Source organism: Daktulosphaira vitifoliae, unplaced genomic scaffold (assembly GCF_025091365.1).
Source record: "Daktulosphaira vitifoliae isolate Bord-2020 unplaced genomic scaffold, ASM2509136v1 Scaffold_1, whole genome shotgun sequence".
Classification (NCBI taxonomy): domain Eukaryota; kingdom Metazoa; phylum Arthropoda; class Insecta; order Hemiptera; family Phylloxeridae; genus Daktulosphaira; species Daktulosphaira vitifoliae.
In genome coordinates, this window is record NW_026099572.1 from 75,452,957 (window position 1) to 75,466,074 (window position 13,118).

A 13,118-nucleotide genomic window follows, 5' to 3' on the forward strand; every position below is an offset into this window, starting at 1 on the left:
TAGTTGATACAAGTTTTTAATATTAAGGACCTCTTAGTCATTTTAATTTAAGCATTTTATGTAATAAATTATTTACTATATATTTGGGAAAGAAATTATTATTATATTTGATAGCTGTTTTTTAGAATTTTTTACTATAAAAATTATGTATCTATGTTGTGTTAGAGTTATAAAGTTTATATTGTTGATAAATTTTCTGAAAATAAATTTAAACTAACATTATAACGAATATCTTATTATCGAAAAAAAAGTTAATTGACATAGTTGTTGCATTATAAATTTTAATAGAACTAATATACTTATTACCCACAATCACTTTATAACATTACCAATTACACAATAAGCAATATTAAACCAATTATATTTTAATTTGAAACCAAAAATTAATTTCATAACATTTATTAGTCTAGGAAATGTTTTATTTTTCAATGAATAATATAATTTTAAAAGAAAAAAAAGTTTAAACCAATTCATTTTTTTTTTTTTTGAGTAATACAAAATATTTATATTTCATTTTGGCTTATTTTCTAAAAAAAAAAATCGTTGATTTTAGAAGAAATTAATTGTGAGTAATGTTAAATTGATTTTAGCAACTAATATTCTAATATCACCCATATGGTGACTGTTCAGTTTTATCAATATAATAATTTGGAAATAGAAAAGGTATATAATTTATATTTGTCCTATTATGTTAATAAAATTCTTATTTTTTTGATATTTTATATGAATATCATTAGATAGATTATTTGTGATATGAATTCAAAACAAATAATTTTCTGTACATCATGGAGAATTTACTACAAGAATGAAAATGTATTTAATACTATATATGGTACTGAACACCTTTTTTTCTGTTCTTTTCTCAATGCACGATGTAATGTTTACTATCATAATGTTAAACATAAAATTCAAATTTTTATAAATTTTAAAATGCTATAGATAATTTACTATTGAATATCAATAAGATATTTTTTTTTTGATAATTGTCATGGAAAAAGTTACATACTAATATTTAGCGTGAAAATATTTCGTTTTCTTCTGTCCTTTTATCGATTCATGTTTAATATCAAAATATAAAACATAAATATTCAAATTTTTATAAATTTTGAAACGCTATAGTTAACTCACTACTGAATATTTGTAAGATAATTTTTTTACCAATTTTTTGTTAAAATCTACTCTACAAAATAGATATATTGACATTTTTCGTAAAGTAAATTATTTTTAATAAACTAAATAATTATGGTATGTTATGTTATTTGTATGGTCCTCATGTATAAAAATTATTTAAAAAATAAACTAACGTACAATATTAATTGGATCAAAAGTTATTGAATTTGTCGATGTCATCGTGACTCACTATGTATATTTATAAACAGGTGATTTTTTTATCATAACCCACACAATTACTTACAGAATAATAATAAATTAAACATTTTTTTTTTCGATTATCTTTAGTTACACATCATTCATGAGTTATTAACTATGTAATACTTTTTAAGTTCATCCCTTATATGCCTTGTAAGGATGTCAACTTTGTTTTTTTAAATGGAAACACATATTTTGAATTTAATAAAATGTTTGAGTTTTTAATTTAATAGTAAATAGCATTTGAATTTTGCAGATACACAGCATTGTTATTATCTACGGTAGTAAGGTACATTGTTGTGAGTTTATTAATACACTAACTGACAATACAAAAAGTATATCTATTGATAGTCATAATTAATAATAAACAATCCGTGACTGTGACAGCAATGTTATAAAAAACCAATTAGCTACCTGTATTTGTAATCCCTTGTATATTATACCTATATATTAACTCAAAAAATTGAAACTTTAAATGTTTAAATCTAATAAACAAATAGTTATATTAAAAATTCCAATGCCATTTACTATTAAATTAAAAACTCCAACATTTTCTTAAATTCAAAATATGTTTTGCCATTTAAAAAAACAAAGTTGACACCCTTAAAAAGTATGAACTTAAAAAGTATTACATAGTTAATAATTCAAGAATGACGTGTAACTAAAGATAATCGAAAAAAAAAATGTTTAAACTATTATAATTCTTTAAATAATTGAGTGGGTCATGATAAAAAAATCACTCTGTAAAATGAATATGTTGAGAAATTTTTTAAAAAAAATTTCTATGTAAAATTTGTTTACATAGTATGTATATAAAATATACAGAGATATCCTATAAGGGCATGGGGTTGAATCATCTCCAAACCAAAATGCTGACTCTGTTTTATATTTTCACAAAGTATAAAATAATGTTTATTCGTGTTGATTTAATACATTTAATAAAAAAGAAAATAGTATTCTGTAGCTCGCACACTATGTAATGCACAAGAAACACACAGTTTTCCGTTACAAATGCACTCGACTGTTAGCACTTAAAATTTTACTAAATTATCATTTGTTGATTACTCAATTTTCTCTGGGTGTATTTAGTATAATTATTTACTGTATGACTTATGTAACATGAGTAACAGCTGTTTGCATAGAATGAAGGAATAGTCATAAAACTTTTTGAAGACATATTTGAGAGCAAAAAACCGGAAGGATTTATATATAAGATGAGCTGCGTAGAGTTCAAAGACAATCAAGTATTTGATTTGCTTTCTGTTTCGGTTCATCAGCCATCAAAAGTAAAGGTAAAAATTTCTATCTATTGATTGTTTTACCACTGTATAGTAATTCTTTTAATACTTTGTAGTGTTAAATGAAAATATAACATGTGTATGTATACTCAGAACCGCATTAAGAGAATATATTGCCCACACCAAAATATATTTAATACTCCTTTTTATCTCCCATTTTTTTTTAGGTTGATAATTTAATCTATTTTGCCCGTAGTAAATTAAACATCTAGATTAATTTTTTACTGGTACAGTAGAACTCCAATTATCCGAACTCCGATCATCCGAATCGCCGATTATCCGAATCACTTTCAGAAAAAATCAGAAAAAAATTTGTCCAAAGTCCGCGGCGTCAGTGTAGGCACAACACGTGGTAAGAGTTCCCACTCCAGTTCCGGCGCATTGCAGTCACCTGTCATTGTTTATTTTGATTAGTCAGTGAATAGGTCCCGGTCCCCATTAATTCGGATAATTGGAGTTCTACTGTATTCGTATTAGTAACAGTATACTGATACTAATATGTACATACGTGGATCTAGGGTATACTTACAGGAAAAAGAGTGGTTAATGTATAGAAAAACAAAATGTATATTTATATAAAAAGAAATTTTAGAGATGGGAAAGTTACATATAATAAAAAAATTTGTTGAAATTACTCCTATAAATTTTATTATCATAATATTGTATTAAAACGGGGAAATGTGGGCTACGTCGTACGGAGATCTTATCATCCCTCTGGTTCTGCACTTGTGTATATTTTTTATTTTAGGCGACTCCTAAAAATATAATGTTACTATTAACAAAAGATCAGTAAAATGATTTTTTCATTTTATTTTACTGTTTAATAATGTTAAAGGTATCATTTTCAGGATGTGTCCATACGGGATATCGAATCATATGCTGAGGCTGAACAAATGTTTAGAGAGGCTAACTTGAAACGAACTGCTATTAACGATAATGGATTGCTAGTACACATAGGCAGTTTTGTAGTAACAATACATATCCGAAATTTATTGGAAGACAAAGCTACTCACGCGAAGGTTGTAGACCAATAGTATTTTAGTGATTATATTTTCGGGTTTAAAAAAAACGAAATAAAATTGTTAACCTTATATACAGGATGCGTTAAAAATAAAAACGACTGGGTTTTAAAAGTCTGCTAGTCAGATCTTGGTAATGATAGCAGTTCGAGAAGGGTGTCATTGTAACCATCACAACAATTAAAGTTGACGTAATGATTTATAAAAATTAGCATCGTAATTTCCTGAAATTTAGGTAAAAGTTCCCCACAACGAATGATCTTTCCCGGGGGTATTAAGGAACTCTCGCCGGATTTACACACGTGTGATTTTAATCAACGGGGTTCATTTGAGGGGGAATATATGTTTGCACGAAGAAGTAAGCCGAAAAGTATCTGGAATTTTCCAAAATTTACTAAATCTGTATATTAATATACTAATTTACTCAATTTTGGTCATTTTAGAGACAATCGTTTCTGGTAGTTTTTGACTTAATTATATATACTTAATAAATAACAAAATAATGGTATAATCTGGTTTCAGAAAGAAATTAATTCTAAGTTTAATAGTTTTTATTTTATAGCATTTCAAAACCCGGGCATTATTTTTTGCTGCATCTATATAATGTTTATCTTCATTAATTTTTTTCGCCGTACAATGTAACACAGTGAGTTATAAGTTTCATATTTGAAAAACTTATTTTTTTTTTATTTAAAAATCTGCTGGACAATAATTTACAGTCATTACAATATAAATACAATAATTTGACCATTTGACTAATTGAACGCATTAATTAAATTTTTTTTTTTAACAATAGATAACAATAATTGAAATGGCTGGTATAGGTCCGAGTTGTTTTACATTAATGTCTAATCGTCAAAATATTAATGCCAACAGAACTATGTTGGCGTTTAGCCAATTTTTGAATCATATTAGATCTGTCAACAATAAAAGAGAGTATAACTCGGATAATTCCTATAAAAGTGCATCATTGCCGTTGTTAAAATATTTTTATGGTTCATTTTTGAAACAATATACCACACTAAGGTAAGCCGAAAATGTATTTGCAGTATTTTTATTGTGATATTTTTGGCAGTTATATTTTAAAAGGAATAATCTACGTAAAAAGTGTAATATTAAAATGGTTTTGTTATTTCTATTTATTATTTAGAAATTTATTATTTTAATATCGTATAAAAGATTTATCTTGGTATGTTATTTAAAATATTTTCCTCGTGTATTTCACGTATGTTTGCTGCTTAGTATAACATTTTAAATTGATTTTGTACTATGTCTTTGGAGTTATTTAATAAATGTCGTTAACAGAGAATTTGTATTTACACTTGATGTTTAAAAAAATGTTACTCTTTTATTCGCAAACAAAATTCGTGTATTAATTCGTTTATTAAAAAAAAAAACTTGAACAGATTATAGAGCACAAATATCTTTAAAACGAAAATTTAATTTAGTAAGAGCAATTTGAGTAATTTATAAGAATTACGCTAACATTATTCTTCTATACTTTTAAGAAATTCTGACTATGCCACTGATTCTTGAACACTTTTAAGCCAACAAAAATTATGAATCGATTTTTTTTTTTAAACGTCCGTTTTTTCGATTATTTGCCATTTAACTATACAGAGTGTTCAGTAAGTCAGGAAACGGGTTTCTATTGTTCTCATTGTTACAAACAATGAGAACAATAGAAACCCGTTTCCTCACTTACTGAACATCCTGTATAATTCATCAAGCTTAGTTCATTAAAAAGAAATGCGTTTTAATCATTTTTATGCAATGACAAACAAAATATTTGGATCATTCTATTTTTTAATAAACGTGTGATAAATAACTAGCACCTATAAAAACTAGGTAATTTTATGAGTATATAGATTTATAGGCAAACCTTATTGTATTGTTTTTGAGCTTAGAAGTAATTAAAGTAATAAAAAAATAAGTATTTTAAATATATATATTTTTTATACAGTTTAATTTATTTTATAAAATAAATAATAGATAGTTATTTTTTATGATTCAATTTTATAAAATTATAAATTATATATTATACTTTGTGGTGGACTTTCAAATTCTATTGTTTTCATTGTTTGTAACAATTCACCTGTTACCTTAATTTTTGAACAATGGAATAATAGTGACGATTTTATGTTTTCTAATGAAGCCTAAAATTAGATCTTTATAAGTGTATCAAAATTTGAACCCCTTTAATCCCATAAAGACGAACATAAGGCGGTGTAGTGGCATAACTATTGGGGTTTCTAGAGGATGCTTTAGTATACATTGACTTGATTTTAGCACCCCAGTACCTTTTCTGAATACTAATATCTATAGTTACAACTAAATATTTTTATTTAGAAATATTTACTACAAGTTTTTTTCATTAAATTTCCATACTAATACTACTATAGCAAATTTTGCTTTAGTCGCGTTTTTGGAGCTATAGTCGATCTATTAAAATTTAAACGATTAATTAGATTTAAAATGCATTGAAATATATGAAAGATTAAAAAGTGAACATCTAATTGTGAAAGGGTGCATTTTTGGTCGTTTTACCTTGATAAATGACTAATTAATCAAGAAAAAATACTACGATAAAACAAAATATTAGACTTACATTGTTATTAAAATTATTTACCATTTTAATGAAGAGATGAATTAAATAGAAACTATATTGGACACATTTGTAAACAAAGGAATTTTCTCAACATTCACTGTAGCTGAATGTAACCTACGCATACTGTACTAAAAAGTTAAGTAATAATTTTAGTATTATAGTATAGGAAACTTCATTAGTAATATGCGTGTTTTAACAAAAATTTTAAGACGTATATTACACTGGATTTAATGTAAATAATTGAAATATGTAATATGAAATACGTCTCGTTGGATGTGAAGTAAAAACGAGAATTAAATTCTCAAGATTTATTATAAAGTACTAAGACGGCAATATTAATTCATAAGTCTTTGAAGTTAAAAAAAAGAGTTTGGGTAGTCTTTACTATAAGTAAACGGTGTTCTATATTAGAAATTAGAAAAATAGTTCATTAATTACCAAGGATTATTATTAAGTTGATATCTTTTTATGGTAAAAAAAATGAATATAAAAAGTATTTTGTGATTGATAAATTGAGAAAAGTATGTAACTTAAAGAAACAAAAAAAATATTTACATCAATATTATTATTATTTGTTGGTAAAATAAGTGGTTCATTTTAAAATAATCACCTTTTTTAATACTTTTTCCCCGAGATAAATTTTGGACCATCTCTTTTTAAATGTCATAATCGCTGACTTTTCTTCATAAATTTTTAAGAGCAATGTCTTATATTTTGGGTATTACACGCATATACTAGTACGTATATTTATGAGGGTCTAAAATACCCGAGGCTACGTTTTATGTGACCTTAGTTTCATTCTAAAATAATTGTTGTCTAAAGTTAACTATCAAATTTCTGTGTAAATCTTCATGATAGTAAACCTTCTACTTACTACACTTTTTAAAACCTTCGAGTATTGAATGATTAAACATTCTCAAGGGTGGGATGATATTAGCAGTAAGATAGTATAAGTCTTATTTTACACTGTTGCCACTTAAACTTAAAAAACGATAAAAAAAAATGAACTAGTGATTAAAATTAAATTTTTAAGAATCATTTATTAAAGTAAATATTTGAAGGATTTGAGCCAAAATTAAAAAATGTCAACATAAATCAGTTATTCAATTTTAAAAATAATTCAAAATCTTAATTAACAGTGGTATAATTAGAGCAAGAATCTGGGTAAAAAGTGTGTAAGGTTTTTAAAGCTGTGGAGTAAAGCTACCCCCAACATTTCTCAACCCTTATAACCCCTATATCATCTAAATAATATGATATACAGTTTTATTAAAAGAAAAAATATTATCAATAAAAATTATTTCTTTCAAATAATAGTTACTATTATTTTAAATATATAATAACTCATATTTATCTATAAAATATACATTATATATTAATTATAAAAACTGATTATATATCTCTATAAAAAAAAAAATATTCACAGTTGAAACTATAGTAATTTTACATTTAGATAAGCCCCTGGAGCCTGAAGTTACTGAAGCACCCTCTTAGTTACGCCACTGTAAAAAACTCCATAGTAAAATTAATAATTTTTGGTCAAAACGACTGTCCGTGTCAATTTTTAATAAATACAAAGTATTTCTTATTGATTGAACAATTTTTTTTTGCTAATTTAACATAATATTTGTTTAATTTTTTATTTTTCAAACAAAAATAATGGCAAAATTAGAAAATAACTAACAAAAAATATGGAATCGTCTGAAAAATAGTTCATTGGACGTATTTTGATAATGCATTTGTTGATTTTATTGGAGAATTATTTTCAGTGTGGTAGTTAATCATTATATATTATTGTTCAGAAAATTAGGGAAATAAAATAAAGTAAGGGATGTCAGTTACATTAAATATGTTTTATGGATTACATAGATAGTGTAGTATTATCGGTGAATATAGACATTTGTAATCAATGTTGCTATTAATATATGATAGTCTACAAAACTTAAGGCGTCTTTAATTACTCAGTTGTTAACACATTGTATCTAGAAGTTCAGGTTTTTATATTAAAAAAGGATATTCAATATAATAAGTATCTAGGAGGGTCATGGGGATAGACTCTACTTGATAATTATAATTATACAGCAAAAATGTTTATTTTTGCTTTGTAGGACCTGATAAAAAAAATTTCTTTTACATATTATAAATAAAACACTATGAGAACGCCACTAATAATAATTTTATCTAAGATTAATATGTCATGTTCGACCGGAAATCAATTGTCTGATATCAAACATTACGACATTGAGATTAGGTGAAACAATTCGCAAAGTACCAAGTACTGAAACAAACATTCACTCATCACATCTTAATGATCAAATAGACTTAATAGTGCGTATAAGTATAAGAATTTTACCTTTTATGTTGGGGTTGAATAAATATAAAATATTTGATAGGAGAAAATGACAAATTTACAAAGTGAATTGCTCATCACCGAGTTTTTGAAAGGCAGCACTTCTATGAATTTTATGACTGATAATGAAATTGAAAAATTAAAAAACATAGCTCGAGAATTTTTAAATTCTAGCGATACAATCAATGAACGGCAAAGAAGTTATGCAGAAACTTCAATACTACTTTCTACTTTTAAAGAAGAGCTAAACAATCATTTTGAATTAAATAGGTTAAAATAATACCACAGCGTCGAAAAAAAAAAGATATCTTTAACAAAACTTTTTTTAATTTTTAGACATTCCAAAATAGATACAGTGCAGTTTGCTAGTGGTAACATTATAAAGTTTGAAATCTACTTTTCTACACAATTTTTTTATTTCATTTATATCGATAATTTTTTTTCTTTTCACCATTAAAAAATTGTGAATAGACTGAAAAATCTTGTTTCTTAAAATATTAATTAAGTTTTCTACAATTCTCATTTGTTTCATTACAATTTAATACTTGTTAACTTTTAAATTGTAGAGCCATTTAATTTAAAAGGGCAGCCAGTAATGGAAGAAATTTCGGTCAGACAAATGGTAATAATAAAACAATATTATTATAAGTTAGCATCGAATGCCATTGTAAAATAAAATTAAATGATATATTTATTGATGAAAGAATTATAAGCAAATAGTGTATTGATGAGATTTTTTATTAATTGTTTAATGAATAAATTCGGCGATAAAATATGTTCAAACAATTTAAAATGAAAATTATAATTTTTGCTATAAGTTTACAGAAAAAATAGTTTGTAGAAAAAATTCTAGAATTTAATCAGGATATATAATAATTAAATCTCTCTCTTTCATTAGAAAAACTACATAAAACGTTTAAACGCTACACTTTTACTGCTTGTTATACAATATTTTTCATTTTTTACTAATGATAGATTATATTATAAAGATGTGTACTACGATTACATTGATAAGAAATATATTTTAGATCGCTGAAATGGAGATTTCTATAAAGGATGTTCTTGCACCTTACAGCGATTTGTCGTTAAGCAAAGAAAAAATATGGAACACGTTTATAGTTGAAAATGAAAATCTACTAAATGAACATGAAAAAATGGTAGACGAAATCAACGCAGTTTTTCAGTAAGAATCCGACATAGATCTGGATTTTAAAAGGATATTAAATAAATATTCGACTCAAAATGTTTTTTTAAATTTTTTATTTTTTATTACTACTAATTATTCTACGAGTATAACGAAATTAATAGATTTGTTTACGATGTCAATGTAGGAAATGGACATCTGTTTTAGAAAATATTTTAACAACACAAGACCGATTCTTTGCTTGTCGTATTGATTTATACAAAATTCGAGGTAATTAATCATAAAATATATGCGTTTTATGACTCATTCATAATTGTTTACTTTGTTTTTGTTTAGAACAACGTCATAAAATAAAAATCGAAGTATATGACGATAATATGAATGTAATTGTTCCGGACAAAGAAAAACAATTGTACCGTAAAGTTAGTCAACTTGAAACGAAATTGTTGGAAGCTTACAGAAATGTAACGTTAAGCAAGAAAACTCTAAATGAAATACTTGTTAAGAGCTTAAAGTTCAAAAACGACATAAAAAAAAAATTTGAAGTAACTAATAAATATTACAGTAGTATTTAAAAATGTTTAGTTGTGTTATAAAATAATAATTTTGAAACTCTACTTTTGTAATAATTGTCCTTGAGATTAGCACTTCATGTAATAAATTCTTTTATAAAAATATTAGAAAATACGAAATTCCATTGGAGTAATTAAACTTACATTATTGAAATTATTACAGGTTTGTTAATAATATTATTAATGATAATATTTTGATTTTGTTATTGTAAGTCTGATGCGTAAATTTGAGTGAATTATATTATATTTTGTGAAACATGATTTGTACACGAACTTGTAATAGACATTTAAAACTTGTCTTTTATCTAAAAATATAACTTAATTTTTTGTAAAATATTCGATTAATCATGAAAAACGGCTATATTATTCATCGCGCGTCACTATTTTTAATCAATCACCGAACATAAACCGACAAATAATTTGGGCTGAGAGGTGTTAAACGATATTCTTCCATTTTTAATCAATCGGTGTGTGGCGAATTTATACTCATAGATTACAATGATATTTATTGTTAACATTTTTTTCATTCGGATATATTACTCTTATAAATTGTAGTATACTATTAGGACATTTAAATACATCTACATTCTAGTATCTTTATTATCATTATCTTTTAGTATTAAAAGTTAAGTGGAAAAACTCAAAGCCTGCGGTTCAAAACTCATTTAGTTTAAGGAAATTAAGCATTGGTCTGGAAAAAAGGTTCATTTTAAATGGTATCTACTTAAAATAGAAATTCATTTAATGTCAACAGGAATATGTTAACATCCAAAAGCGAAAAGAAAGAAGGGAGAAAATGAAAGCGTCGATGAGCGTGAGAATCGCAAAGAGTGTGAGAAGTTTTGGACCATCAATGTCTAGATACTTAGGTATGTCCAAAAGTAATCTACTGAAAAAGCAATCAATATCAGATGAAGATGGTTTATCAGTTGTGAGTGTATATAAATATATTTTAAAATTTTTATTATAACTTTTTTTTTTAAGGAATTTGATGCTGTATCTACAATTTAAATGTTAATGAAAGTCTCAAAAGTTTCAAGCACATGATATATACATATAAAAAAAATCTAAATTGAATTTTTAAAAAACTGTACATAGTATTTTAATGAAAAAAATTTAGTTCTTATGTTATATTTCATGTTGTACACGACCATGATTTCATTGTTTTAGGTATATTTTTTTGTCTAGTTAATTTTATTGATTTTTATCTTCAGTTCAAAGATACTAAGGTATTAATTTTACTATAATGTATTTATATACATATTGTTTTTTTGTCTGTCACCACTTTTTTCAGGTCTCAAATTTATTGAACAATACATTAAAAAAATCAAAAATCTTTTTAAAGACTCATAAAAATTGAAAAAAAGTCCCTTTTTTCCAATCAATGGGAAAATCCCCAAAAATTACTATTTTAAAAATCGGTAAATTTTGAAATTTTAAAAATTATTTTTATTTTAAACTGTTGTAACTTATTTAAAATAAGGAAATAAAAATAATTTTTTTATGCACCATAGATATTTTCTATTTTTTGCAAATCTATCACTCTACAGTGTGGACAGGTCACAATAGAGTTTCAAAATAAAAATGTTTGCATAAAAAATTAACTTTTTTAGCTCAAGTTTTGAAAATACTCCGCCCTTTAATTATACATACTATGATTTAAAAAAAAGTTTGTCCCGACACCTTAAGTTTTACATGCAAATGGCCTCCGTAGTTAAAACATATTATTTCTGCAATAAAATTTTCGTTTTTATATTTCCAATTTTATATTGTTATAACTTTTTAAAAAATGTATGGATTAAAAAGATTTTTTATATAAGTACTGTTTACATGTTTCATTTATCCTTTACAAACTTGAAACTTACGTATAAAACAAGAACAGCGATTGTAATTATTGTCATCTACACTAGTCTTAACTACACCCAGAGAAAAACCTCGATCTATATAATAAATTCATTGTTCAATTTGATAAATATATCATTACTATTGAATCAATGATATATTTATCAATATGATATTTTTTTTTCTTGTCTTGAACAATAATTATTTATAAGAATAGTTATTTTGTTCGTATTAATAAAACATTATCATAAACCCTTGATAAAATTTCTCTTTCAATTTTGATTGAGGTTTTTCTTTGGGTGTATGACGCCCGTAATTATGATTAGTGAAGCAATTATGCCTCACTGTGCTGGTTTTTTTACAATGGAAAACATTTTCACATTTTATTGTTGATAATGTTTGTAGTGTAAAAAAAGTGTTTATTTAGCAAATATTATATTACATTTAGCAAAACTTAACGCTCATCGGGATTAACCCAGAAACATTATTACTTATTACTAAAATGTTGATAAATTTTTTAATCAATTCGTTAATTTTTTTGAATTTATTTAGTTTCGTAGAGAAAATAACTGATATTTTTTACTTTAATTACTATATATTTATTATTAATTATTAAAAATGGATTCGAAAAAATTGAAACTATATATAATTTTTTTTCAGAAAAGTTTTTTTAAATTTGATTTTGTTGAAAAAATATTTTTACAATACGTTTTAAAGTTTCTATATGGTATTTTTGTGTTCTTTTTTGAATTTTTTTGTAGCTAGCTTAACAATAAAACCAGACTTCCTCAGTTCTCATCAAAGCTAAAAGTTATGAGAAAAAAAGTCTCCTAAATATTATGGTACTCAATAAAAACATTTTTTTGTGTCCTATCATAAATTCCTCAATATGCTCTTAGAAGTATATTAATGTTATT

At 24.9% G+C, this 13,118-nt stretch overlaps 1 protein-coding gene across 1 annotated transcript; it reads left to right on the forward strand.

The window, feature by feature from the left end:
- Positions 1-583: 583 nt before the first annotated feature.
- Positions 584-11,451, forward strand: LOC126895547 (uncharacterized). The gene is made up of 13 exons (XM_050667536.1): positions 584-663; positions 2,511-2,660; positions 3,515-3,685; positions 4,482-4,711; positions 8,480-8,621; positions 8,687-8,913; positions 8,980-9,014; positions 9,210-9,265; positions 9,672-9,826; positions 9,975-10,057; positions 10,124-10,332; positions 11,114-11,290; positions 11,344-11,451. Exons 1-13 carry the CDS (start codon positions 616-618, stop codon positions 11,368-11,370), a joined length of 1,710 nt encoding a protein of 569 aa, XP_050523493.1. The 5' UTR covers positions 584-615; the 3' UTR covers positions 11,371-11,451.
- Positions 11,452-13,118: the final 1,667 nt, after the last annotated feature.

Excerpts from the sequence above, each read along its gene's own strand:
- LOC126895547 (XM_050667536.1), top strand. The coding sequence starts at position 616 with ATGGTGACTGTTCAGTTTTATCAATATAATAATTTGGAAATAGAAAAG. Across the intron at positions 9,015-9,209 it reads TACAGTGCAGTTTGCTAGTG|AGCCATTTAATTTAAAAGGG; the intron begins GTAACATTATAA and ends TTTAAATTGTAG. Across the intron at positions 10,058-10,123 it reads TGATTTATACAAAATTCGAG|AACAACGTCATAAAATAAAA; the intron begins GTAATTAATCAT and ends GTTTTTGTTTAG.